Source organism: Tupaia chinensis, unplaced genomic scaffold, assembly GCF_000334495.1.
Source record: "Tupaia chinensis unplaced genomic scaffold, TupChi_1.0 Scaffold000609_1, whole genome shotgun sequence".
In the NCBI taxonomy this organism is placed as follows: Eukaryota; Metazoa; Chordata; class Mammalia; order Scandentia; family Tupaiidae; genus Tupaia; species Tupaia belangeri.
Window position 1 is genome coordinate 1,211,513 of NW_006160128.1, and position 26,635 is coordinate 1,238,147.

A 26,635-nucleotide genomic window follows, 5' to 3' on the forward strand; every position below is an offset into this window, starting at 1 on the left:
AGAGAGAGAGAGAGAGAGAGAGAAGGAGAAAGCAGAAGCAGATCACCAGACAGAGAGAATGAGAAAGCAGAAGCAAATCACCAGGTCTGGAATTTGAACTGTGGTTGGACATATGGGAGTGTCCAGCGCTTTAGCCACCATGCCACCTACTGGTCCCCTCTGTGCCGTTTAATAATAAGGAGAACAGCGGGCCAAAGAGTGGCACAGCAGCAAAATGCAATACTCTGCAAGGCAGTCTCACATGGGAGGTTCCCAGTTCAAGTCTGGAAACCTCCCTGAATATGTCCCAGGTTGGCCGTAGCCTAGAGCTAGATCACGCTGTCAGGACCCTGTTGGGAATGTATGTGCTCACTTTCTCTTGCTTGTGGAAGACATAAATGCATAAACTTCACAAGAAAAGAGCATGTTACTATGTTGGCAAAAAAAAAAAAAAGAAAAAAAAAAGCTACTCAAGTAGTTTGGTGCAAGCTCTGATGCCCAGCAGGACAGGGAGGTAGAGAAGGTGTGAGGTGAACCAAAGTGAGCAGCAGGGATGGGTGGGGACTGTGGTGAACTGGAGAGAGCATGTCCTAAGTCTCCATGTAGATCTAACCCATTGTTGCCCTCTGAAAGTACAGGTCCAACCTTGCTACATCTTCCAGTTTTTTTTCTTCTTCTTCTTTTTTATTGCTAGAGGGCATATTTGCTCACCAGAAAGAAAAAAAGAAGTTCCCCTTAATGGGTCATGGTCATGCCACAGTCCTTTTTCCTCCCAGTTCTCCACCCCTTCAGGATCTGGGGCGTGTACATCTAGTGTGTTTCTCCAACCAGGAAGCCGGTGTTGTGATTTACAGAGCGGTTGGCCATGTGGCATCTGGCTCCCTGGCTCCTGTAACCACTGCACTATAGGGCCAGCCCTTCCATATTTTCCAAAAAAGTCAGAGATCTCGATTTTTAGAAAGAAAAATTTGAGAACTAACTGAAAAAAAGAACATAACGTTTAAGAGGTGGACTTGACTTTTTGAGTCAAGCCCAGTCAAGTCACATGCAAGACAGCAAGGATACACGTTCTGTATCCATCCATCTCTGTTCCATTCCCTCTCCGTGTAACCAACTAGGATTTGATCGTGGGGTTCCCACCTCGATGGCCTTAATCCTAATCACCTCTTACAGACCCCACTTCTTCTTTTTCTTTATTCATGATGGAGTGCCCACGTGTGCACATGAGAGAGAGAGACAGAAGGAGAAAGGGAGAGAAAGTTGAGCACTGCCCTCCACAGAGTCTGGTCATGCCATGATCCCCTCTTCCTGTCCTCCAGCCCATCAGATCTTGGGCACATGCCTGATGTGCTTCAGGCTGACCTGGCCTGGGATTCAAATCAGAGTCACCATGTGGGATCAGGTTTCTCTCTCTTTTTTAAAAAAGAATTATTCTTATTAACTTTATTTTTTTATTCATTTTAATTTGAGAGAGAGAAAGTGAGAAAGCAAACTGCCAGGCCCAGGATTCAAACTACGGTCAATTATATGGGAGTCCAGTGCCCTTAACCACCGCATCACGTGCAGGCATCAGATCCAGCTTCTTTTGAGCAGTGCGTTATCCCAAGTCCCTGTCATTTAATCCCATAATCGGATTTGTTCCCACTCCCTGAACACCGTTACAATGGCTCACCACATTTTAGCACATGGATTTTGAAGAGGCATATTCAGTGCACGGCACTCAGTACCACAGGGAGGAGAGAAGGCAAGGGCGGAGGAGAACGCGCTCCCTGATTACTGGCTGTGCCTGGCCACACAGATGCCGTGTGTGGGCTATCTTCACCACACCACAGGCTTGTAGGATGGGTAAGAGCAGCCACGTCTTACAGGTGAGGAAACCGAGGCTCAGAGACGTTGCTAGAGTGGAACCAGAGTGGCAGAGCCAGGGTCAAACCCGGGGGCTCACATCCCAGAGCTGAGTCCTGACCCTCTTCGCTGCCAGCCATTGCTGCCTCCTCGTGGGGGCCCAGGACAGAGAGTTCCTGTCTGCTTTTCCTCAGGGAGGAAGTGGCAGGTCAGGTCTCCTCTTGCCTCAGCACAGCGGACAGGCACAAAGGCCAACAGCGGCATGAACTCCTGTCTCGCCCCCTAGCTGCTGGAACGTCCACCAAGCTGCCGGCCTCGGTTTCCAGCCCCTCCAACACAGGCCTCGCTTCTCTGCAGGTCTGTGAAGGGCTCCTTTAAACTGAGATGTTCTTTACTTTCCCACCGCCACAGGGAGCCTGTGATTTTAGCTGAGGCTTTCTGGTTTGAAGTAGTCGACCCCATTTCCAGCTGAGCACCAAGATCATGCTGCTCTGCTGAGCCAAGAAACTAGATAAGACACCAAGTGCGTTTTGTTTTTAACGAAGTGAAGTTTACTGCTGTAGATTATAAAATACAAGGCAGTGGGGAGCCACCTGGAATGAGTTCTGGTGGGTACCGGTTACCCTAAGGCACATGCTAGCCTGCTGCAGGCTGTGCTGTAGGGACCAGGCCCAGCAGGGCCACCCTGGCCCCTTGACCTCGGAAGGGTTATCACATGGTACAAGCACTAAGACTCCCTGTCTGTCCCGAAAGGCGCCCGGCAGGGTGAGAGACCCTGAGGGAGATCGATTCTTGATAACCATGCAGAGCCTTGGGAGATGAGGCTGGTGCTGTGGGAAGGTCATGAGCTCCCTGTCTCTGAAGATATCTTTTTTTTTTTTTTTTGAGAGGTTTTTGCTATAGGGCGCGTGTGCTCGCCAAACAGACAGAGACAGAGAGACAGAAAGTGAGAAATCACCCCCCAGGGGGGATGGCCACGCCGCAATCCCTTCTCTTCCATTCTCCTGTCGGGATCTTGGGCACGCACGCACACGCTCCCGGCTGAGTTTAAGACACCGGGTCTGGGACGCGAACCGTGGTTGACTACATGGGAGTCCAGCGATATAGCCATTACGCTAACTGCTGGTCCCCTCTGAAGGTATCTAAATGGAGGCTGGAGGTTAAGGCATGTCTGTACATCAGGGAGGGTTAGAATAGATAAGATTCTTTCTACTATGGCTGGCCCCATGGACTCGTGGTTAAGGGAGCTAGGTCCCACAGTGTTGACTGCACGGTTCAAATCCTGGCCTCAGCAGCTTTGAAAATACAGTGTGCGTACCCTCTTAGGGGAAAAAACAAAAACAAAACAAAAAAATGATTTTTTATATAATATTTGGCTCTAGAATTTCTAGACTTCATAGAATTGAGACTTGGCCTGGATGGGTGGTTGGGATTTAACCAGGAGAGAGAACCCTAGAGGATTTTTAGAGAGAGACCTTTGCACTTGGCAAGTCCGATGGTTTGGGTGCCGAGTGCTGGGGCTAGGGCTACTTGGGAGGCTGAGGCAGTGGATGGTGACATAGTGAGACCCTGCTGAAAAAGAAAATCAGGAATCTAATTGTTTTGTTTTGTTGGTGTTGAGGTTTTTGCCATAGGGTATGTGTGCTTGTTGGAGAGAGAGAAAGAAAGCGAGGAATCAGCCCCCCCCCTCCCCCCGGGGAAGGCCACGCTGCAATCCCATCTTCTCCATTTTCCTCTCAGGATTTTAGGCACACTTGTGCATGTGTCTACGTTTTACAGATTTAGACAAATTATCTAAATGTTACAGGTCTTAACCTTCAGGCTACAGGCATGACCTGGTCACCAGGTTGTCAGATCTGGGATTCAAACTATACATATGCAGTTGGCCATGTAGGATCCAGTTGCCTTAACTTTCACGCCACCTGCTGGCCCTGAACACAGATGTTACAATGCCTGAGGGTGATGCACCCTCCTGTGGGGCCTAGGCATCACCTTTCCTCCATTCCCTATCCTGTGTGGATCCAGGGCGCATACACAAGCCCATTGCATATTGCGGGGGCTGGGTTTCAAGTGCCGATCGGCCATGTGGAATCTGGCTTCCTCTGCAAGTGGCACCTTGGGGCCAGACCTGAATGTGATTTATTTTCTTAATTTGCCAGTGGGTACATGAGCTCAGAAAGAGATGGGGGAGACACCCCCGTGGGAATGACCTCGCTGTACCCTTCTCCATTTCTCCCTCCTTTCGGGGTTTTGGGCATGCACATGTACATGCTTGGCATGTATCTTGAGCCTCCCTGTCCAGGACTTGAACAACGTGATTGGCCATGTAGGATCCAGCTACCTTAACCACCAAGCCACAGGCTGGCCCTGAGGTAACTTTTCACGTGTTTCCAGTTTGGGGCCAGGATCACTTCCCGGGAGCATGTATTTAGAAACCTCATGGGGCTGGCAGGTGGCATGGTGGTTACAGGTGCTGGACTCCCACATGGCCGGCTGAGGTTCGAGTCCCATACCTGGTGGCTTGCTGTCTCACTTTTGCACACACTCTCTCTGTCCTTTTCTGATCAAATTAAAATAAGTATATAAATAAAGTTAAATAAAATAATTCTTAAAAAAAAAAAAAAGAAAGAAAGAAACCTCACTCTACTGCTCGGGACACTAACTGGGGATGGGTTCCTAGAGATACAATTTTACTGTCAAAAAGTTAAGCACCTTGGGACCAGCAGATGCTATAATGGTTATGTGGCTGTACTCCCACATAGTTGACCATGGTTCGAGTCCCGGACCTGGCGGCTTAAAACTCACACCAGATGGGTGTGTGTGTTCATTCCTTCAAGAAGAGAAGGGAGGAGAAGGGATTGTGGCATGGTCATCTCCCCACGGGGGATGATATTTTGTTTTCTGTCTTTCCAGCAAGTGCACGTATCCTATAGCAGAAATCTCTCCCCTACCCCCTACCCCCCAAAAAGCTGAATAACTTAAAGTGCTTGTTCCCTACTGCCAAATTATTTCCCAGCAGGGTTTTTTTTTTTTAATTTTTAAATGAATTTACACGTCTAGCTATAGTGTGGTAGTCTTGTCAGCACCAAGGTGTATGTTTGCTTTTCGTTTTTAAAGAATTATTTTATTTAGGGACCAGCAGTTGGCATAATGGCTATGTCGCTGGACTCCCATGTAGTCTCCTGTAGTTTGAATTCCTGACCTGGTGGCTTAAACTCACGCCGGGTGCGTGTGCGTGTGTGCCCAAGATCCCGAGAGGAAAATGGAGGACAAGGGATTGCGGTGTGGCCATCGCTGCTGGGGAGTGATTTCTCGCTTTTTGTCTCTGTTTCTGTCTCCCTGGTGAGCGCACACATCCTATAGCAAAAACCTCTCCAAAAAAAAAAAAAGCATTATTTTATTTAACTGTATTTATTTCTTTGAATTTGACCAGAGAGGGATAGAGTGAGTCAGGTGAGTCAGAGAGAGAGAGAGAGAGAGAGAGAGAGGAAAAAGAAAAGTGAGAAAACAAGCTGTCAGGTCCGAGACTTCAACCACGGTTGGCTGTGTGTGACTCCCGGGCGCTTAACCACCATGCTGCCTGCTGGCCCCCATATGTTTGCTTTTTAACTTTGTTAATTCAATAACTGAGAACATAGTATCTATTTCTTTGATTACAAGTGAGATGGACATTTCATGCGTTGGTTATATGTGCTTCATGTTTTGTGAGGTATCTTCTCATGTCTCGGCTATTTTATCTGTTGAGAGTTTAGAATATTTGTCTTACAGATTTAGATAAACTCTTTAAATGTTACAGGTGTTAAGCCCTTGGGGTCACAAATAAAAGTGCATTTTAAAAATAATAAAGCTTTATACTGATTTTTTTTAAAGAGAGATTTTTGCTATAGGGCACATGCCCTCACCACAGAGACAGAGACAGGCAGACAGAAACAGAAAGCAAGAACTCCCCCCTCCCCCCCCAGGGGGAATGGGCATACATAAGCACATACCCGGCATGAGTTTTAAGCCTCCAGGTCCCGGACTCAAACCGCGGTCGACTCTGTGGGAGTCCAGTGACTTAACCATTATACCATTCACTGGTCCCCACGAACTGATTCTTAATGGGTGATTCTGCCTTTCCTAATATGGTCTGCAAAGTGCTGGTTGTCTGTGTTACTCGGTTACAAAAATGGCTGCATGATGTGACGGCTCTCTTTCTCTCTAACCTAAGCACGTGCGTGAGGGACTTGTATGTACTGCCTGCTCCCTGGCAGGGAAGGGGGCTTTTGGACCTCCCTATTAGCAGCAAGAGTTGCATCCCCTGCCGGGTCCATGGTGGGCGCTGCTCCTTGCTCAGCACCCCAGTGCAGACTCGGCGGTCACTCAGCAGCCAGCACCACTCCTTGCCCTGTCCTTGGTTCTAGAGAGGCACATGCAATTTTGCCCTCCCTTTAGAGGGAGGAGTCGAGGTCTGAGAGTATAACTTCCTTAATAAGGGCTTGTGAAATGCAGCCCCTCATGGACATGGACTAACAGAAGTGGGACTCCCTTCTCATGATTGTATCAGGCCTTCCCCAAAACTAGTGTGTGTAGGAAAAAATAAGATATTCTTTAGTTACCTTAAGGACGGAGCTTATTTATGTTTCTTATTCCTTCTTCCTGGCCTGGTCCAGAAAAAAGGAAAAAAATTATTTCATGTGATTTATACCACATAAAAGTCTAAAAAGTGCAGCTTTTGTGTTATCACTTAATTGTGATCTTGAACCTGTTGTTTTCTGTTTTTTTTTTTAATTGTATTGTATGTGTACCTGCTAGAGAGGGAGAGGGAGGAACTACCCCACCCTCAGTGGATAATCAAGGCTACAACCTCTTCTCCATTTCTCCATCTCATGGGGATTTGGGGCATGCACAAATCCTGCTGTGTTTTTCAAGCTGCTGGGGCTGGGGTTTGAACTGCCATTGGTCATGTAAGATCTGGCTCTCCTAGGCCATGGGATCAGCACAAAGCTATTGTTTTAATATAATTTTTAAAAAATCTATTTATTTATTTTTTTGTGAGAGTGAGATTTTTTGCTATAGGATGTGTGTGCTCGTCAGAGACAGACAGAGACTGAAAGTGAGAAATCACTCCTCAGGGGGAATGGCCATGCTGCAATCCCTTCTCCATTCTTCTCTTGGGATTTTGGGCATGCACACAAATGCCCGGCAAGAGTTTTAAGCCACTGGGTCCGAGTCTTGAACTGCAGATCACTATGTGATGTCACCATTACATAATCTGCTGGTTCCCACCAGATCCCTATTCTAATACCCAATCAAAGGCACCAGGAGGTTGCTCAGTGACTCAGTGTATCCGAGACAGCAGTTCAGGGAAGGCTGTCGTTTGTACTTTCTGTTGCTGTACTGGCTTTCCACGTGTGGCTGCTGTTTTGAGAGCTGCAGTTGCCCAAGATCCTCAGCCCCCAGAATTGCCCCATTTGTGGTGACTTAGAAACCTCCCCCATCCTCTCTATCAGCTTAGCTGTAACACAGTGCAGAGTTTAAGACCCCCTTCTGTGGCTGTCCCTGATGCCCACTGTCTTAAGCAGAATTGACTCCTTCCATACGCCCTAGGTAGACTTCCCTCCTGGTTCCCGTCAGGGTTGATTGCACTTTTAGAGACTTCCCATTTTCCCCTAGCAGTGGAACTGCCCTAGTAGGGCTAACCTTTGCTCCCCAGCGAGTTGCCGGGAGTGACATGGGTGCCTGGGGATTGTTCGTTCTGTCCCCGCTAAGGCCTGTGCTAATGTATCCTGCCACTGTTTCTGTAGAAATCGTGGACGGGAACGTGAAGATGACTCTGGGCATGATCTGGACCATCATCCTTCGCTTCGCCATCCAGGACATCTCTGTGGAAGGTGGGCTTCTGCGTGTTCCATTCCTTCTCCAAGCTCGCACCGCTTCCTACCTCCACTGTTTGGCCTTCTGGGCTCAGCCTGGAGAACTCGCTTACCTGCCGCAAGGGTTGCTTGATTACGGGCTGTCCTGGGCTCCTTCCCCAGTCCGGGACATCCGCCCTTTCTCCTAATCTGTGTAGAGAAGTAAGAACTACTTGGGATGCCAATTGCCATAGCTGGTTTGCTCCAGGGAAGCTCCCCACTTGGGTAAGCCCACAGCTGCTGTGGGGAAGTGTATTGAAACCTCACTGGCTTGAGGGGTTGTTGATCCCAAAGGATGGGGAATAGCTGGTGGGAGGGAGGATGAGGGAGTGACACCAGGGACCTGTGCCATAGCACCATCTGGTGGGCACTTCACAGATCTGCAAGGGCCACCATGGTCTCAGGCAGCCATCTCCAAATTTTCAGTTCCACACTGAAATTTTTGAGCTTTTTGTCTGATATGTATTTCTTTATTTGTATATTTCCATTCACAGAATAAAACACACATACCAAATTGGATTTTAAAAGATAAGGTGGAGATTACATACATACATGTGTGTATATGTGTGTATGTGTGTATATATCTGAGACTTGAACCATACAGTGAGCCATGTAGAATCCAGCCTCCCCAACTACTATGCTGGCCTGATACAATTTCTCTCTTTTTTTATTCTTTTTTTCTTTTTTTTTGAGAGGTTTTTGCTATAGGGCGCATGTGCTTGCTAGAAAGACAGAGAGAGACAGAAGGTGAGAAATCACCCCCCCAGGGGGGATGGCATGCTGCAATTCCTTCTCCATTCTCCTCTCAGGATCTTGAGCAAGTACATACACGCACCCTGTGTGAGTTCAAGCCACCGGGTCTGGGACTCAAACCGTGGTCAACTACATGGGAGTCCAGCAACATAGCCATTATGCCAACTGCTAGTCCCCCTAATTTTATTTTTAGAAAGTCTTCTGAGTGCTTCTTATTCATTTGTGTAGACTTCTTATCATCTCTGATTAAATCACCATTGTTTTAATCTGTTGATATAGCTGATTAAGAGTTTCAGCTGAGTAGAATCTTTAACTTTTCCCACTTTTCAATGGTATGTGCTTAATTTATTATAATCTTTTTGAGAACCCTTTAATGTCATTTTGAAGCCCATTTTCTGAGTTGGATCTATCAATCCACGTCACTGGGTACTGTAACCTGCAATTCATGGATGTGAACATAAGAGGGCAGTGCAGTTTCCTGCCTTTCTGGGCTGGGAGCTCCCAGCGCCCACTTTATCTTATAGACATATGACTGCTTCATACATAGCAACAGAGGGCATCAGCATTCATCTATGCAGTAAATATAAGGAAATCTTATTTAGATGTAACAAAATCTGGGTAGGAACCCCAGTACTTTCTTTATGCTCAGCTGTGTCCATACTGCAGGCTGTGTGTTCTCATCTGTAGGCTCTTTTCTTTATTTGTATATTTCCATTCACAGAATAAAACACACATACCAAATTGGATTTTAAAAGATAAGGTGGAGATTACATACATACATGTGTGTATATGTGTGTATGTGTGTATATATCTGAGACTTGAACCATACAGTGAGCCATGTAGAATCCAGCCTCCCCAACTACTATGCTGGCCTGATACAATTTCTCTCTTTTTTTATTCTTTTTTTCTTTTTTTTTGAGAGGTTTTTGCTATAGGGCGCATGTGCTTGCTAGAAAGACAGAGAGAGACAGAAGGTGAGAAATCACCCCCCCAGGGGGGATGGCATGCTGCAATTCCTTCTCCATTCTCCTCTCAGGATCTTGAGCAAGTACATACACGCACCCTGTGTGAGTTCAAGCCACCGGGTCTGGGACTCAAACCGTGGTCAACTACATGGGAGTCCAGCAACATAGCCATTATGCCAACTGCTAGTCCCCCTAATTTTATTTTTAGAAAGTCTTCTGAGTGCTTCTTATTCATTTGTGTAGACTTCTTATCATCTCTGATTAAATCACCATTGTTTTAATCTGTTGATATAGCTGATTAAGAGTTTCAGCTGAGTAGAATCTTTAACTTTTCCCACTTTTCAATGGTATGTGCTTAATTTATTATAATCTTTTTGAGAACCCTTTAATGTCATTTTGAAGCCCATTTTCTGAGTTGGATCTATCAATCCACGTCACTGGGTACTGTAACCTGCAATTCATGGATGTGAACATAAGAGGGCAGTGCAGTTTCCTGCCTTTCTGGGCTGGGAGCTCCCAGCGCCCACTTTATCTTATAGACATATGACTGCTTCATACATAGCAACAGAGGGCATCAGCATTCATCTATGCAGTAAATATAAGGAAATCTTATTTAGATGTAACAAAATCTGGGTAGGAACCCCAGTACTTTCTTTATGCTCAGCTGTGTCCATACTGCAGGCTGTGTGTTCTCATCTGTAGGCTCTTAGATGTTTAGGTTTCCTAAACTACTTTCTCCCCAAAGTAGCCTCCTAATGGAGGCTGCCAGCTTATTTAGTATTGCTACCATTTCTTTAAAAAGGATAGTGAGAGATAATTCTGAAAGTTTGAAAGCTTTTATCTTACAATTTAAATGTATAATACAGCTAGCTCTGAAAAGATTCCTAGCTTGCATTTCTGTTTCTCAAATAAGTTTTCAAATTTTGTCAAGAAAATAGACCTGATGGGTCAGGCCCTTTCTCCATAGTAACATTGGGAGTTGGGTCATGGTGGGTAGGGGTTCCCGTGAGGCTGTGTCCTTGCCTCCATCCCCTTAGCACACTGACCTCTGCACCTGTGCCCTTTCCCACAGAGACTTCTGCCAAGGAAGGCCTGCTCTTGTGGTGTCAGAGAAAGACAGCCCCTTACAAGAATGTCAACATCCAGAACTTCCACATCAGGTGAGTGGCCAGGGACTGAGGGGCTCTTGCAGGGCATGGATTGTTCCTTGGTACACTACTCCAGGGACTCTCAGGTTGGGTCACTCTCAGCTGGAGAACAAAGTTGAAGCGTTTGAGAGAGGAAATAGGTTTTCGTGAGAAGGGCTGTTGCCATCCCTTTGAATCCCCCCTCCTTCCCTACGGTGTCGTACACTTGGCTGCTGCCTGACGCACCGCTGATTGATACTCATGCTAATGGGAAGTTGCCCAAGGAGAATCTCCAGGACGACCCAGCTGGGGGATCTAAAACAGAGCAGACTAGAACCATAGTCCTTGGTAGGGGTGTAGGGGTAGGGGTGGCAGAGTCATCTCAATTTACCACTCTCTACACCCTCATTGCCACCAAAGTCTTACCTCCCATGCCTGGGCTGTTCTGCTCCATCCTGTCTTCCTTCCTAACTCCTGCTCCTAAGTGTTGCCTATTCATCTCTGGAGTGAAGGAGGCCCCTACATGGGGCTTTGCTCCTGGTTAGTGCCCAGCTGCCCGTCCGTTCAGCCTCACTTGCCACCTTACTTCCTTCTCTCTCCCCGGGCAGCTGGAAGGACGGCCTCGGCTTCTGTGCCTTGATCCACCGACACCGGCCTGAGCTGATTGACTACGGGAAGCTGCGCAAGGTACGTGCCCTCCCTGACCTCCTGCCTGCCAGTCCCTGGTGGAAGGGAGGGGGCGGGCAGGGGGCAAGACTGAACTCCCTGCTCTGAGGGCCCACGGCCCTGCCTGAGAGGTGCTGGCCTCCAAGACCACTCAGACAGAGCCCCAGCTAGAAGTGGGCAGAAGAACGGCCTCCCTGTTCTTGCTATTTCATTACGGCATGTACACAGCGTGTGTGCACTTGTACACACACTACACAGCCCACCAGGAAAAATAGCAACACCATGGCAGCAGTGTCACTGGGGTGGTGGGACGCTCAGTGGCACTTTCCCTTCTGTTGTTGTAGGCTTTGTGAGATGGAGATGTTACCTATGTAGTGTAAAGTAATGTGTGTTCCAGGAGAGGTTTTACGGAGCCTGGTCCCTGACCTGCTGCACGGCCCCAGACAGGCTGTCCCACCCGTGGATCTGGTTCTGTGCATTGCTCAAGCTTGCTGGGGATTTTCTTCTGGGGCTGCTTGGTGTTATCGATGTGTGTGGCACAAAGGTGCTGGCAGGTTTCTTGAGTGCCCATGTATGTGTGTGTGTGTGTGAGTGTGTGTGAGTGTGTGTGTGGTTGGGGCATGACAGGAGACGAGGAGGTGGGAGCTGTGCTTCCTGCTATCTGGTGATCCTTGATGGAGTCTAGAGTTCGTGTTGAACTGTAACCTGTCTGTGCTCGAGTCTCCTTTCAAGGGGGCTCCTAGGAATGATCACCCTGGAACTTCGCTGCCTCACCCTGACATGTGCAAGTGCATTGCTCAGGGTATGCCCTGCCTTGCTGTGCCCTGAGGCAGGGCCGCTTGCTTCTTAATGGCCCGAGCCACATTGCCGGTGCAGGAGCTGCTCAGGCGGCTCACATGGTGTTTGACCCCCTTTTTGCAGGTGCGTGTGAGTGAGTGAGCTGCCGAAAGATTTGCCTAGGAGCAAAGGAGCAGAGTCTCACCCTCTAGTCACTTGAAGCTTGGGTCTGGGGCCTCTCCCCACCTGGAAGGGCCCCTCTGGTGAAGGAGAGGAGCCCACGCCCGGTCCTGCTGATGGCCACATCCAGATCTTCATAGGCAGTAGGGAAAAGAGAGTCTCCTCCCTCCAACCCAGCTGCGTTTCACGGGAACAGCGTCACTGAGAGCTCCATGACCTTTCTAAAAGCCGTGTGGCCAGATTAAGCAGGGCCAAGGGAAGACATCCAGACCTGGCAATTTTCACAGCCAGAGGTGTCTTCACGCCCTCCTGTGCCCTGTGCTCTGTGCTCACTGGCGTGCACGTGTCGGCTGGGTGTGCTGGGGTGGCAGTGGCCAGGCCATCCAGGGCTGTCGTCCACCCCTGTGTGAAGAGTGGCCTGTGCTGACCGTGGTTCTTCAGCCCCACTCCCAGGTTCCAAAGATTCCAGGAACCTCAGTCCCTTGGGAGGTGAGACTCCAGGGCACTTTTTTTTCCCCTTCAATTTTTGCTGTAGGGCACGTGTGTTTGCTAGAGAGAGAGAGAGACAGAGAAAAGAGGGGAAAGTGAGCAAGCAGCCCCACAGTCCCTTTTTCCCTCAGGATTTTGGGCGTACATGCACATGGGCCCAGCGTGTTTTTCAAGCCTCCAGGTCTGGGACTTGAACTGCACGGTGGGCCATGTGGGAATACAGATACTTTAACCTCCACTTCACCTGCTGGTCCCCTGGGGACTTTATGGATACCCAGCTAATGCTGTCCCCACCCCCTCAGGCCCTCTGGCAATCTCAATGTTTTCTAGAAAGTGTTCACGGTGAACCGGAACCAGGTCTGTAAATTTGGCTGGATTTTGATGGTACTGAATTAAAGAGAAGGGGAGACGGAGACACTGCAGAATAGGGGGGAAAGAGCAGGATAAATAAAACTCGTGTGGGATGGGCAGGTATGCACCTGGCAGCCGCTGCTGGAGGTCTCCAATGTAAATGACCTTTGCCGTTTGGCAGTCTGTTTTATCAGCCTGGTTGCTGTCGAAGACTTCCCTAGAAGGACACCATCTGCTCTATTTTGAGCGACTTCCTCCTGAAAACATTGCAAATGAATGTACTATCCCTTTATTGCCCTGCAATTCTCACTTTAGCAAACAGGGAAACTGAGCCTTGTGCTGACAAAGCCAGCTTCTTCAGCTTAGTCCAGAAAACTGGAAATAGAGCGGTAGACCAGGCCGGGAACACCATGGCAAATGCAACACTGTTTCTGAGTGTGCAACGCAGTGGCAGAAAGCGGGTTTAGGTTGTGCGGCATCCCCATCGCCCACCTCCAGCACGCTTTGTACCTTGCAGAACTGCAGCTCTGTACTCATCATACACCAAGTCCTCATTCTTTCCTCCCTGCACGCACCCAGCCCCTAGCCACCGCCATTCTTCTTTCTGTCTTTATGAATTGAACTCCTCTAGGTGAAAGTGGAGTCTGACAGCGTTTCTCCTTCGGTGTCTGGTTTATTTCACTTAGCGTTATGTCCCCAGAGTTCCTCCGAGTGGCAGCGTGTGCCAGACTTTCCCGCTTGGTCAAGCCTGAATAGTCCATGGTCCGTCTAGACTGGGTTTCGCTTGTTTGTCATCCTTTGGTGGACGCTGAAGTTGCCTCAACCGTCTGGCTATTGCAGATAAGCTAGTCAGAATAATGAGTATAGGAATATCTCCTCGAGACCCTGCGTTAGTTCTTGGATACCCAAAAGTGGAATTGCTGTGTCCTGTGATAATTCTGTTTCATTTTTTGACCATACTCTTCTCCACGGAAGCCGCACCATTTTACACTCCCACCTACGTTCTAGTGCACAGGGCTTCCCCATTGAGGTTTTTTTTTTTTTTTTTTAAATCTATTTGTTTATTTATTTTAAATTTGACCAGAGAGGGACAGAGAGAGAGAGAAAGTGAGAAAACAAGCTGCCAGATCTGGGACTTGAACCACAGTCGGTCATGGGAGTCCAGCATCCTTAACCACCACGCCATCTGCCAGCCCCTAGTGTTTTTTTATTTTATTTATTTTATTATTTTTTTTTTTTTTAGGTTTTTGCCATAGGGCATGAGTGCTTGCCAGAAAGAGACCATGAGAGGGAAAGTAAGAAATCAACCCCCAGGAGAGATGGCCATGCCACAATTTCTTCTCCTCCAATCTCCTCTTGGGATTTTGGGCATGCATGTACACGTGCCACTGTGATTTTCAAGCCACCGGGTCCAGGACTTGAACCATGGTTGGCCATGTAGGAATCTAGTGCCTTAATTACTAGCTGGCCCCCTAAGTGTTCTTTTTTTCTTTCTTTCTTTCTTTTTTTTTTTTTTTTTTGGAGAGGTTTTTGCTATAGGGCACGTGTGCTCGTCAGATACAGAGAGAAACAGAGAGACAGAAAGCGAGAAATCACCCCCCCCCCCAGGGGGCAATCCCTTCTCCATTCTCCTCTGGAGATCTTGAGCACATACACACATGTGCCCAGCGTGACTTAAAGCCACTGGGTCTGGAACTTGAACTGCGGTCAGCTACATGAGAGTTCAGCAACATAGCTATTACACTAACTGCTGGTCCCCCCTGCCTAGTGTTCTTAAGAAGGTAGCAGAGATCAGAATAGTCACATTGCTGTGCTCTTTGAAGGAGCCCACGATGTCATGGGATGTGAATACCCACAGGGCTCCTGTTCCAACTAGGCCAAAGTTAAGGGCACCCAGATGGGGAAACTGAGGCCAGGTTCCATACGCAGAGTTGAAACCAGAAGCCAGGAATGATGGTGCCCTGTTCTTCGGATGCGTTTCTTAGTCATTCTTTCTTATTCTCAACTTGGGCTGTGGACTGATTCTCTTTACCTCATTTTCCTGACAAAGAAACTGAGGCTTGAAGTGGAAGGAGGGCATTTAAACCACAGCTGGTGAGACCTGCCGATGAGGCCAGCCTTCTATACACAGAGCCGCCTCCTGAGGAGGAGCCAGGGAGGAGCTGGTAGAAAGTCCCCCCTGTGCCCAGTTTTGGTGACCTCCTAATTAGATGGCCAGTGAGTTGCCATGGCTCTAACATCATTCTTTCCTCCTCATTTCCATCCAGGATGACCCACTCACAAACCTGAACACGGCCTTCGATGTGGCAGAGAAGTACCTGGACATCCCCAAGATGCTGGATGCTGAAGGTAAAAGGCACTTTCCTTCCGTGATTCTGGCCCTTCCCACAGCCATCCTGAGGGGGCTCCCCAGCAGCTCAAGGCAGGAGGGGAGAAGGGCTGGTGTCCTGGGACCTCACTGTGGTTTCCGGGTGGTCATCTCATTAGAGGAGCCTGTCAGGATTCTGTGGTCCCCTGAGGTCTGGAGGGAGAGGTAATAGCTGATACTTTAAAGGGTTTTTCTTGCCGTGATTTCCTGAGGACGGTTCTCACCTTGGTCTTGGAGTTGGGCGGTGAGGATAGGTGGGGACAGGTTTGGGGTTTGACACAAGAGCATCCTTACCAAAGATGGCTGTCCTGGGGCTGGGGACGCCACTCTTCCTGGGTGCTCACCCAGTTTCAGACCCCTCACTGCACAGAGCAGTTCTGGTGGGCAGCCCCTGGGAGTGGGTAGGCCGCAGCCGGCTGTCTGATGGTCATCTCACTAGCGGACTGTGTCAGGGCTTCTGTGGTCCTCTGAGGTCTGGAGAGAAAGGTCATAGCTGACACTGTGAGGAGTTGGGCTGTTCTTGTGCTGATTTCCTGAAGTTAGTTCTTACCTTGGTCTTGGAGTTGGGTAGTGAGGACAGACTGGGGGCAGGCGGTGTGAAGTAGTTCCTTGTGATCTAATTCCTGCCCAGTTTAGGGTGGATGGCCTAGGGATCTTGTCCTCACCTCTGCCCTGCTCCTTGGTAGAGCCTGACAAACAGTGGCCACTTTTCCTCTGGCACCCTCCTGGCCCCAAGTGCCCAGGCGCCATTTTGAAATGTGGCTGCCCAGTGTCCAGGGGCAGGAGGGGACAGTGGTGGGCACAAGGCTGCTCCATTCCCCTGTGCTCCTGCTTCCTCTGCTCTACCAGGGCCTTTTTTAGTTTTGACATGTCACTAGGGGGGCAGAGAGTGGTGCAGTGGTTAAATTAGGTGCTCTGTGAGGCAATCTCCATGGGAAGGTTCCTAGTTCAACCCTGGAGACCTCCTGACTACACTGGGCATACACTTACCCAGGAACCAAGGCTGGCTGAAGGCTAGGGTTGTGGCGTCAAGATCCTATTTGGGATATTGTCTGTCTGTTTCTTGTGGAAGAAAGAAAGAAACGTAAAAAACGGTGGGGGGCAGTAGGTGTAGTGGTGGTTAGGGGCACAGGACTCCCACATGGCCGATCGTGGTTCGAGTCCCAAACTTGGCGGTTTAACCTTCTCTTTCTCTGTCTGGTCAAATTAAGATATAAACAAACAAAAAGCGAAATAAAATAATTCTTTAAAAAAAAATGTCACCAGGAAATTTTTCTAATACAAAAGTAGAAAGAGTAGTATAATGAACTTTCATATATCCATCATCCAGATGAAGTTATTGAATTGATTTTTTGGGGGAACATTAACCTCAAGATTTTATTATCTTCACAGTAAAAGAAAAGCTGAAACTTAGAACTGATCTCTGGCCCTTTATCTTCTCATCTCCTCCCAGTTCAAAAAGCTCGTGCATCTTAGTAGCCCGCCTTCTCTCAGATCTGCCGGTGGGCTCCATGCAGTCGAGCCTCATCTCAATCTTCTTTATAGTTTTTACCTTTTTCCAAAAAAATGGGCCTATCTGTTCATCATAGCCACCCTGCTTCCTGACATCACCCTGCTTTCCCTGGGCTCCCAGAGAATCTTTGCCCTTTCTGTTGTGTCACTTTGTGAAGGTGGCCCTTGCCACATGACTCACAGAAAATCTGGTGGGACTTAGGAATGTGTACCATGCTTGGGGGCCACTATTGGCACGGAAGGCTAATTATTGAGATTTTTGACCTTTTTTCTCTTCTTCATCATATAAAGTCTCAGATACCATGTCATTTCACTGCTATGAATTGCACACTGTACACCTTAAAAATATGCATATATGCTTATATAACTATAAGACAGTTTTCATACCTAGCAAATTGACAATAATTCCTTGTTACTTCTAGTGCCCAGTTCATCAAATTGACCTAGTTGTCTCAAAAATGTCTCTGAGACTTCATGTACTTTAATCAGAATCTGGACGAGGTCCGTGCATGGCATTTGGCTGTTGAATTTATTATGTCTTTTCTAACCTGTATCACTTTTCTCCTCCCTTCAACCCTGCTTTTTTTTTTTTTTTTTTTTTGAGTGGTTTTTGCCATTGGGCACGTGTGCTCGCCAGACAGACAGAGACAGAGAGACAGAAAGCGAGTAATCACCCCCCCAGGGGGGATGGCCACGCCGCAATCCCTTCTCCTCCATTCTCCTCTCGGGATCTTGGGCACACACGCACACACGCCCGGCATGGGTTTTAAGCCACTGAGTCCAGCGACATAGCCATTATGCTAACTGCTGGTCCCTCAACCTTGCTTATTCCTGCCATTGAACTTGGTGTAGAAACCGGGTCTGTCCTCCTGTAGAATGTTCTGGTTCTGGGCTCTGGCACCATCTCACTCCTTCTTCCACTTCCCCTGTGTCACTATGTGGAAGGCGATGCCAGCAGATGGTTAGATCCAGATTCAGCCATTTTGGCTGGACTTCATGGCCCTGCCGGATTCTTTCCATGTCACATCAAGAGATACCTCGCGTGTTCACCAGCTGGCTTTTAACACGCAATTTTTCCTGACAGACATTGTCGGAACTGCCCGGCCGGATGAGAAAGCCATCATGACCTATGTGTCCAGCTTCTACCATGCCTTCTCTGGAGCCCAGAAGGTACCGGGGGCCCCTGTCCTCCTCTGCCCAGCTCACCTCATGCTGGAACAGAGCTGTGCCCTCCTGCCCCTCCCGCCCGCCCTGCCTCTACCAGTGACAGGTATCTGGATGGTCTGGTCTCGGGTCGAGCTAGACCTGGTTCTCAAGTGGCGTGACCTTCTCGCTTGGCTCCCCACCCCCCACCTCTGCTCCCTCTCTCATCTTCCTCCACTTACCGAAGACACTGGGCCAGAGCTCACCATCTGGGACCCAGAAGACTGGTGTGAGCAGAAGGGGCATGTGAGATCCGCTGGGGGTGGGTCTGGGGTAGGAGAAGGCAAAAGGGCCACCGCAGTCCCTGTGCTCCCCTCAGTGAGTATAGCTCACCAGGGCTTCCCTTAGGGAGGCAGCTCTGGGCAGACCGCTCCTGTCTCCTGTACCCATTCTGCAGAGCTGTCCTAAGCCCCCTTGTTTTCCTGTTCGAGGGCGTGATTTAGCAACTCTGTCCACAGCCCCCGGACCCTGGTGCCTTCTCCTTCCTGTATTCTTCCTGGGGCCCCATGGCGGCCCCTCTGCACACTGTGTTCCCAGTTACAAGTGTGACCCCGGTCAGGAGGGGAGGGGCAGCATGAGCCCCTTCGAGTGTCCTGGCCCAGTTTGCCCAGGGGGGCCTGGGGTTCAAGTCTAGTTGTGCAGTCCCACATCCCACAAGGGTGCCATGACTGAGAGGCACTGGTCTCACTGCAGACATTGGGGACGTGGACATTTTCATGACCAGACTTAGCTCGGGCAGCAGACGGCTCTCTCCAGAATGCCCTCATGGCAGGACCGAGAAGAAGCACGGCATCGCCATGACCACAGATCCTTCATGGCTTTGGTCCGTGGGCCTGTCGCGTGCTCCCTCCGCACGGTGTCCAAGGACCCGTAGGACCCGTCCTGAATTGCATGATGGGAGCCCCCGCCCTCTGCCCAGCCTCCGTGCTGCGTCTCCACTGCCCTCCCCCTTCTGTCCCTTGCCCTGCCTCAGGTGATGCTCACCACCCACCCTCCCCTCCCCTCCCACGTCTCATCTCTCTTTCTGCTCTCCCCTCTGCTCCTGGCTGTCTGTCCGTGCCGCGTCCTCCTGTCTGCCTTGGCTGTTTGGATTTACTCTGTACTGCTGCCGCGGCTGCCTTCTCTCTCTCTCAACCTCTTCTCCTTCTCTGTGCAGATGTGTAGGCACGCTAAGGCCGGAGGGGAAGGCCATGTGACCTAATGTTTCATGTCACTGCCACGCCTTCTCGGTGCGCAGAAGGTGAGCTCTCCCTTGGCCTCGCCCACTCTCCCTGCGCCCTGTGGCCCGTCTCTTCCGTCCTCCCTGGACATTTGGCAGCAGGCCCTGGCATGATAGGAGGCGTCAGAGGAGCCCCTCCTCCCCTTGCAGGGGGACAGGATGCTCCCTGAACCTTGACCAGGACACTTGAAGATGCCACAGAACCCCAGCCTATGACGGCTCCCTAGGTCTCTGTCCCCATGCACTCAGCATAGTATATACCATGGAGGGGAGAGAAGCTTGTGGTCTCAGCTTCGTCTGTGATCCTGCCTCCCGGGCCCTTATCCCAAGCAGCACAGCTCTTGGCCACGCTTCCTTCAACTCCGAGATGCCTTCCTGCTTGAGCAAGGCCATCCTCTCAAATTTAACCAGCAGCCAGGACAAGGACAAGCCTTCTGCCTTCTCTCTGGTGTCCAGGCCGGAGCCCCAACCAGGCCTGTGTGGATAATTGTGCAGGTTGCATGCTACCTAAAAGTGCCCTGCACCAGGCAGATTTAAGCATCTGTTACTAAATTTATCCTGCAGATGACAGTAAAAATTTCTTCTAACATCAGTATGATTTTTTTCTAATAGATATGCCTTGGGAGAAGAGGCAGCTTTAAAAAAAGACCCAACATGGACTAGCAGCAAACCTTTTTCCTCCCCGTGTGGGGACTCAAGGCCCCTCAGCTTCCTTCCAGGGCTCGTTGGCACTGACTGGAGGCAGGAGAGCAGCCCCACCTGGAGGCCCCTTCTCTTAGGTGTCCCCCCGGCTACCCAGCCCTTGCACCCCTTCTCAGACTAGCCTCCTGCTTCCTCTTTCTCTGTGCTACCTACCTCTGCTGCTCACTCATCACCCCACCTCTCCACCCAGGTGGGAGCAGCGTCTACCTGCCCTGGTCAGTGTCCAGCCTGACAGCCACGGGGGGGAAGGGGGGGCGTGCGGCCATGACCGTGGCTGGGCTGAGCTCTCCTTCTGGTTCCTCCTGTCTCAGCTCTCCTCCCTGCTCCTCTGCCTCCACCCTTTCTCCTGCAGGGGGACGCCCTGTCCTGGGCTCCATGCCCATTGACACTGGCCTCACCTGTCTCTGAAGCCTTCTCTATGTCCTGGCTGATGGTGATGCTCGGGAGGAAGCACATGTGGTGTGTGCGTGCACGCTCCTGTGTGGGTCTGTGCATGTGTGTGCGTGCGTGTCTGTGTGGGTGCGTGTGCATGTGGGCAGCCTGCTCTCCCTCCCAAATCTCCCACCCCTCGTGCCCTATTCCCTGTCACTCATCCCTGTGGCAACCATTTCATGCTGCTCTGTCCACGTCCGAGGACGAGGTCCCAGCTGGGGCTGGTGGTGGTGATGGTCCCGTTAGTGTCCTGGGCCAGAGGCCTTACAGAGTTGCCCCAGCTGCTTCTGAGGTGGCTGCTTAGTGCTCAGCAGGCCAGTGGGGAGGGGCTGGTAAAGGAGGGAGGTTTTGCACTCACACCCTTTTGTCTTGACCATTTCCGGGGCTGGCAGCACTGGAGGAAAACCTTGCAAACCCAGCGCCCGCCACCCTCTCTGTCGTCAAACCTCGGACAGTGGCACTGGAAAGGCAGCAGTCTAGTGTAGTCTAATGCACACGCATGTGCACGTGTGTGCAGCACCTGCGCCGGTGCGGGCATTGGGTGTACGCGTTTGTGTGATTGGTTTTCCTCATCAGGGGAGGGCCAGCTTCTGTTTGACTGGTTGGTCAGTTGCCGTGCCTTCTCTGCTTTCCTCGCCCTGCTCTTCCTGGGGGATTTAGGGTGGGGGCGGCCTCAGGATTTCATTGGTGCTTTAAAGTTCACGGGCGGCATTTGATGAGAAGTGGTCCTCAGAGGTGTGGGCTCATTAGGATGTGGTTTGTCCTGTGTGCTCCCGTCCGTCTGTCCATCAGCCCCTTTACTCAGGTAAATCTGCTAAGGGAAAGAAACCCCCTTCCCGCCCTCAGGGAATTCATGGTCTACCTGGAAAACACAAAAAAAAGAAGCCCATAGTCTGAGCAGGGAGGCCTAGCTGTGGGACCACAGAACGCTGAAGTTTTCTGGAGCTGCGTGTAATGCTTGAGCTTGAGGGCCTCAGGATTGAGTAGGGGTCCACAAGAGAGACAGAGACAGAGACAGAAAGCAAGAAATCACCCCCCCTACCCCTGGAAGGGATGGCCTCACCACAGTCCCTTCTCCTTCATTCTCCTCTCAGGATTTTGGGCACACACGTACATGCACCCAGCATGAATTTTAAGCTGCCGGGTCCAGGACTCAAACCATGGTCAGCTGTGTAGGAGTCCAGCAACATAACCATTATGCTATCCCCTAGTATCAATAAATAATTCTCTAAAAAAAAAAAAGTACCAGATGAGACCCTTGTGGCACTCATGTGATCTGTGGGCTGTGGGTGGCAGAGCTATGGTGTGGCATCTGGCAACATTTGGATGTTTGGTGTCAGCTTTATGGCGAATGGTTCCTCTCCATGCTGCACCAGTACTGGGTAATTTGATGCTGATGATTGGGTGGCAGTTTGGCTTGGGAGAGATAGCTAAGTACTCCAGGGATAGAAGTCTGTAACTTTTAGAAATAACTTTTTAAGATAAAACTAAATGCATTGTATGTCAAGTTGTATATAATATAGCGTCAAGTCGGTCATGAAGAAACGTGAAAATCCAGAGCAATGAAAGGTAAACACAGGTTTCTAGTAAACTTTTCCTTTGGCACCTTGGATAAGCATTTTGCTTATTTCTAGAGGTTTTCTCAGCCCGTAAAATGAGCTGTGCTTACATCGCATTATCTCACACAGACTCTGTCACCATCAGAAAGATGTGGGCATTCTGGTGGCTCTTGCCGCGAGGGCGGTCCAGTCTGACATCTCTCCAGAAATGCATCTTCCTCCTGAGCTTCTGAACTAGAGCAGTTTCTGCAATTCCTTATGTACTTGGTGGCTCTAAGTAGATCTCCTAAATCCCATCAGGTGTGGGGGTTCTTATAGCCCAGGGAAAGAAGGGCTAGAAAGCCAGAGCACAGGAGGCTGGGATGGGCTGGCTCCCACCCTCAGCGTCTCACTTCCCACGGAGTGTGTCCTGGGGACCTGACCTGCTTGTGCTTCTGGGCTGATCTCAGCTCACCTCTTCGGCAGGGGTTGGTGGGTGACTGAACCCTTCTTTGTGAAGGGACCACTGCGGGAGCACGTTTACCCCCCCACTCAGCCGGCTTCTTAGAGGGTGCTGACCACCCACCTGTGGGAGCGGAAGTTGAGCAGCAAGAGCAAGAGGGAGGGGCCGCAGTTCTGAGGCTTCTGCCTGTTTTCCTTTTCTCTCTTTCCCCCCTAAAAATCCCATTTGGGCTGGCCCCATGGTGCCGCTGTTAGGCACAGTACAGAGGAAGCTGGATCCCATGTGGCCAACCAGGGTTCAAATCCTGACCCCATTGGCTTGAAAAACATGCCAGGCATATGCACACACCCGAGATCTGGGAGGATCAAGAACCGGAAGGAAAAGGAGAGGATCACAGTCTGATCAGGCCCTGTTGGCAAGTGCACTCATGTGTTCTCGCTCTCACACACACGTGCATGTATGTGTGTGCGTGTGTACACACACACGTCCTCTGGCATACAAATAAAATAAATACAAATAAATCAAACCTAGATTCTAGGAACCCCCTTCCTAAAGATAACGGAGGGAGCTGGGCTCACCCTTGAGGCCACCCCTGTGGATTTTGCAGCCTGGCCTTTCCTCAAGCACCCTTTGCTCCTCAGTGCCCAGTCATTATTTCCAAAGACAGGTCTGCTGGTTGCAGTGACTTTTCTGTCACTCTCTCTGATGAGACCAGCCTGGAAGGGGCGGACTGAGACATGGGCATGGGAAAGAGGCTGGATCTTTGTGAAAAGTCCCAAGGAGCCCCACTCAGGAATCTCCCTCAGACTTCATCCAAACGGAGCCCCGTTTGACCCTGGAACAGCCGACAGGCTCTAGCGGGAGGAGGGCGTGCTCGAGGCACACAGGGCACATGTAAAGTCCCACACACTTGAACCTCACTCGGTCCCTCAACCTCCGTGTGGTAGACAGCACACAAAGCTTGTAACCTCCGAGCTCAGGATGTCGGTGGATCAGGACAGGAGCAAGGCCAAGGAGGGCTTTGTCCATTAAAAAATCGCAACAATTGCCTCTTGCCTACGAGGGTGACGTTTCTCTGCTGTGAGCACATTTGTGGTGGGGTCTTCGCACCACCTACGTCAGCCCAGAGAATACTTGGCCTCTCCCTGTCCCCCACCCTAGCCTTTGATAGAAGTAGCCTTGGTGACTTCCGGCAGATTGCAGTCCCAGCCAGCCTCGTGGGCACATCGGCCTGCTTCCCACACCCTGCTTTCTTTCTGGAGCTCCCCCATCTGGGACAGGGTCCAGGGAAGGCATTTCCCTTCTCTTTGTCTCTTGGGATTCCCTGTGACTACTTGTTAGTTCTCCAGACGAATGGTGAGCAGTCAGTTTATGGCAGCTGTGGCCTCTCCAGAGCAGAGCTGAATTAGGGCCAGGGGGTCAGAGTCTCTGCTTGCCTCAGCTTCTCAAGACCTGGGAGTGGTATATCCCCCTCTGACTGTTCCCATGATCTCCTTGTGGAGCCCCTGCCCACTCTGACGCCCCGCTTTATAAAGTATAGTCTCTGAGCTTTAGATACAGGGTTCTTTAGGGGGGGCTCACTTTGCCCACCAGCCCCCAATACACCCCAGCACAACCACATGGTTGGTGGGCCTGTATCTTATCTGAAAAGTTCTCTAAGTTAAAAAACATTTACATCTTCTGAGTCATTCCGTCCAATTCTAAGCACCCTCATTCTCAGGAGGCTCTTTATCCCTGGCTCGGTTTGTCTTGCTGCAGTAGAAACTCACTTTGTCTTGTTCATCAGCCGGTTGTGAGGCCCCGTGTCCCTGTTTAAACCCGGCATCCTTTACCATCTGCAGGTTGCCCTTCAGGGTCCCAGGATGTGTATCTGTCTTCTCCCTCTCCCAGGCTGTCTTTCTTTCTATGCCATGACCCTCAGAAGGCTTTGAGCGCACCTCCCCTTGGTGTTGGGTTAGAACATGCACAAAAACATGGCTGAGTTCACAAACCACATAAGTGAGTTTAGAGTACCAGGCCCCTGTGGTGTTGGATGCACAGTGCCCTCCATAGCTGTGGAAGGCCGTGTCCCCACATTTTCATTCCTTGCCATTCAGTTCCTGTTAGTTCCTCTTGCTGAGGCAAGGGTCTTACCCAGTGCCCAGCCCAGGGTGTGTGCACGTAGCTTCCCAGAGGTGCCATGCTGGGGCTTCTTGGTGTCCTGTCCATGTTGGGTTGACCCTTAAGCCTTGTCCTTAGTGTAGCAGAGGGTTCCTCGATTTCCTCTAAGGTGCTTTGGGCCAGGACCCTTGGGGCATTTTGCAGAAATCCTGAGAGGCCCCACTGTTCTCAGGCAGCTCCCAGATCTGAGGCTCCAAGTCTTGGGATCCTGGTGTTTCCTGTGGGGTTTTCTGTATGGTCATGAATTTTCCCACCTCTCCGTCTGACCTGAGCGTTTTTATCACATCAGTCACTAGATTTCTTCCTTCCCAACATGAATGTTGGACTTCAATCTCGGGCCCTTCTCCAGGGACCTAGTTCAGCTCCCAAGGCCTCTCTCTAGGCTCCCCTACTCCATAGGCCCCAGTCAGGGGGACATGGTGAGGAGAGAGGAAGGGTGTGACTTCAGAGCCTTGGGCGTGCCCTTCCAGCCATACGGAGCTGCAGGGTGGGAGGGGCCTTGTCCCACATGTGTACCAGCTGCCCTGCCACTGGGGCTGGCTGGTTGTGACTCTTTCTGTCTTGTTGCCAGGCGGAAACAGCAGCCAATCGCATCTGCAAGGTCTTGGCCGTCAACCAGGAGAATGAGCAGCTTATGGAAGACTATGAGAAGCTGGCCAGTGATGTGGGTACCCCTGGGTTCCCTTGGCCTGTCCCAGCAAGGCCCTGCCTACTCCACCCTGAGAGAAAGGAGCCCCCAGAACCTGTACTTGCAAATCCACCTGGGGGATAGTCCCAGATTGGTGTGATGATCGAACCCAGGGCAGCTCGGACTCTGATTCAGCTCGCCACAAAGTAGAGATGAGGGGGCAAAGGCCCATCTCGGGCTGCAGTGACCTCGAAATCCCTTCGCCTCTCTGGGTCTTGATTTTTTTCACTTGTCATGTGAGAGTTGAACCAGGGGGTCCCAAGGCCTCTCTGGTAAACTGTGGATCTGTGAATTTTGCTTCAACTAGAAAAGGACTTTATCAGTTTCTGAGAGGGTGTGGACCAGGATACATCAGTGTTGGCTCAAGCCATCTTAGTGGCCAGGCCTACCTGAGGATAGGAAGGGATGGTGCTGCATTTGCCATTATGCCAGTGGCATCATTAGAGGGGAGGTCCCACTTGCTTATTCCTTACAAGTGTTCAGCCTTTTGAACTGCTCAGCCCGCTGTTCTGGTGGGTCTGCCACCCAGCATAAGAAGAATCCAGAATCCAAGCCCATGTGCTTGGGTTGAAATCCCTGCCCTATTGTTCTTTTTTTTTTTTAAACAATTATTTAATTTTATTTATTAATATTTTTCTTCAGTTTGATGAGAGAGAGAGAGAGAGAAAGAGAGAGAGAGAGAGAGAGAGAGAGAGAAAAGGAGAGTGAGAAAGCAAACCTCCAGGTCCTGGACTTGAACCACAGTCTGCCACGTGAGAGTCCAGCACCTTAACCATCATGCTGCCTGCTGGCTGCTAAATCCCTGCCCTATTGTTCTACCAGGTCACCCTAGCAGTGACCCATTACTCAATGGGTCACCTCCACCATACCATGGACTGATCATACTCTCCCCCAAGATTCCTGGCACTACTTGGATACGTTCATCCGTGTGATGTGCCTGGCACCTTGCATGTCTTCAGTATTGTCCCAACCAACATTTCTACTTCTCTGTCTTCACCACCATCACCTGGCTCTAGAAAAGCAGGTCAGGCCCTTCCCTGCCTGTGCCCCAGGCCAGCTCTGTCCTCTGGAGTCAGGGACCCAGATTCTAGAACCCTAGAAAGTCAGATGGCAAAGACCTGCTACCAGCCCTACGTAGTACAGATGAGGAAACCAAGGCCTAGCCTTTTCGTCGGACCTAGAACTGGAACCCAAGTCTCCTGCCTCTTAGTTAAGCTGTTACCCCCCAGGGTTGTGTGGGCCTTCCCCTGGCAGAGCAGGGGTTTGGAAGAAGCTGGTTAGAAGCTGATGAACTCTAGTTGCCAGGCCAGTTGGGTAGTTGGGA

General features: G+C 50.3%; 1 protein-coding gene across 4 annotated transcripts in view; it reads left to right on the forward strand.

Moving 5' to 3' along the window:
• ACTN1 (actinin alpha 1) overlaps window positions 1-26,635 on the forward strand; it is a 105,571-nt gene that overhangs the window by 62,806 nt on the left and 16,130 nt on the right. For all 4 annotated transcript variants that reach the window (XM_006158760.3, XM_006158761.3, XM_006158762.3 and 1 more), the window contains exons 4-9: window positions 7,611-7,697; window positions 10,509-10,596; window positions 11,172-11,250; window positions 15,294-15,375; window positions 17,991-18,076; window positions 25,195-25,287. In XM_006158760.3, coding sequence (XP_006158822.1) covers window positions 7,611-7,697; window positions 10,509-10,596; window positions 11,172-11,250; window positions 15,294-15,375; window positions 17,991-18,076; window positions 25,195-25,287 — 515 coding nt within the window. The remainder of the gene's footprint in view (window positions 1-7,610; window positions 7,698-10,508; window positions 10,597-11,171; window positions 11,251-15,293; window positions 15,376-17,990; window positions 18,077-25,194; window positions 25,288-26,635) is intronic.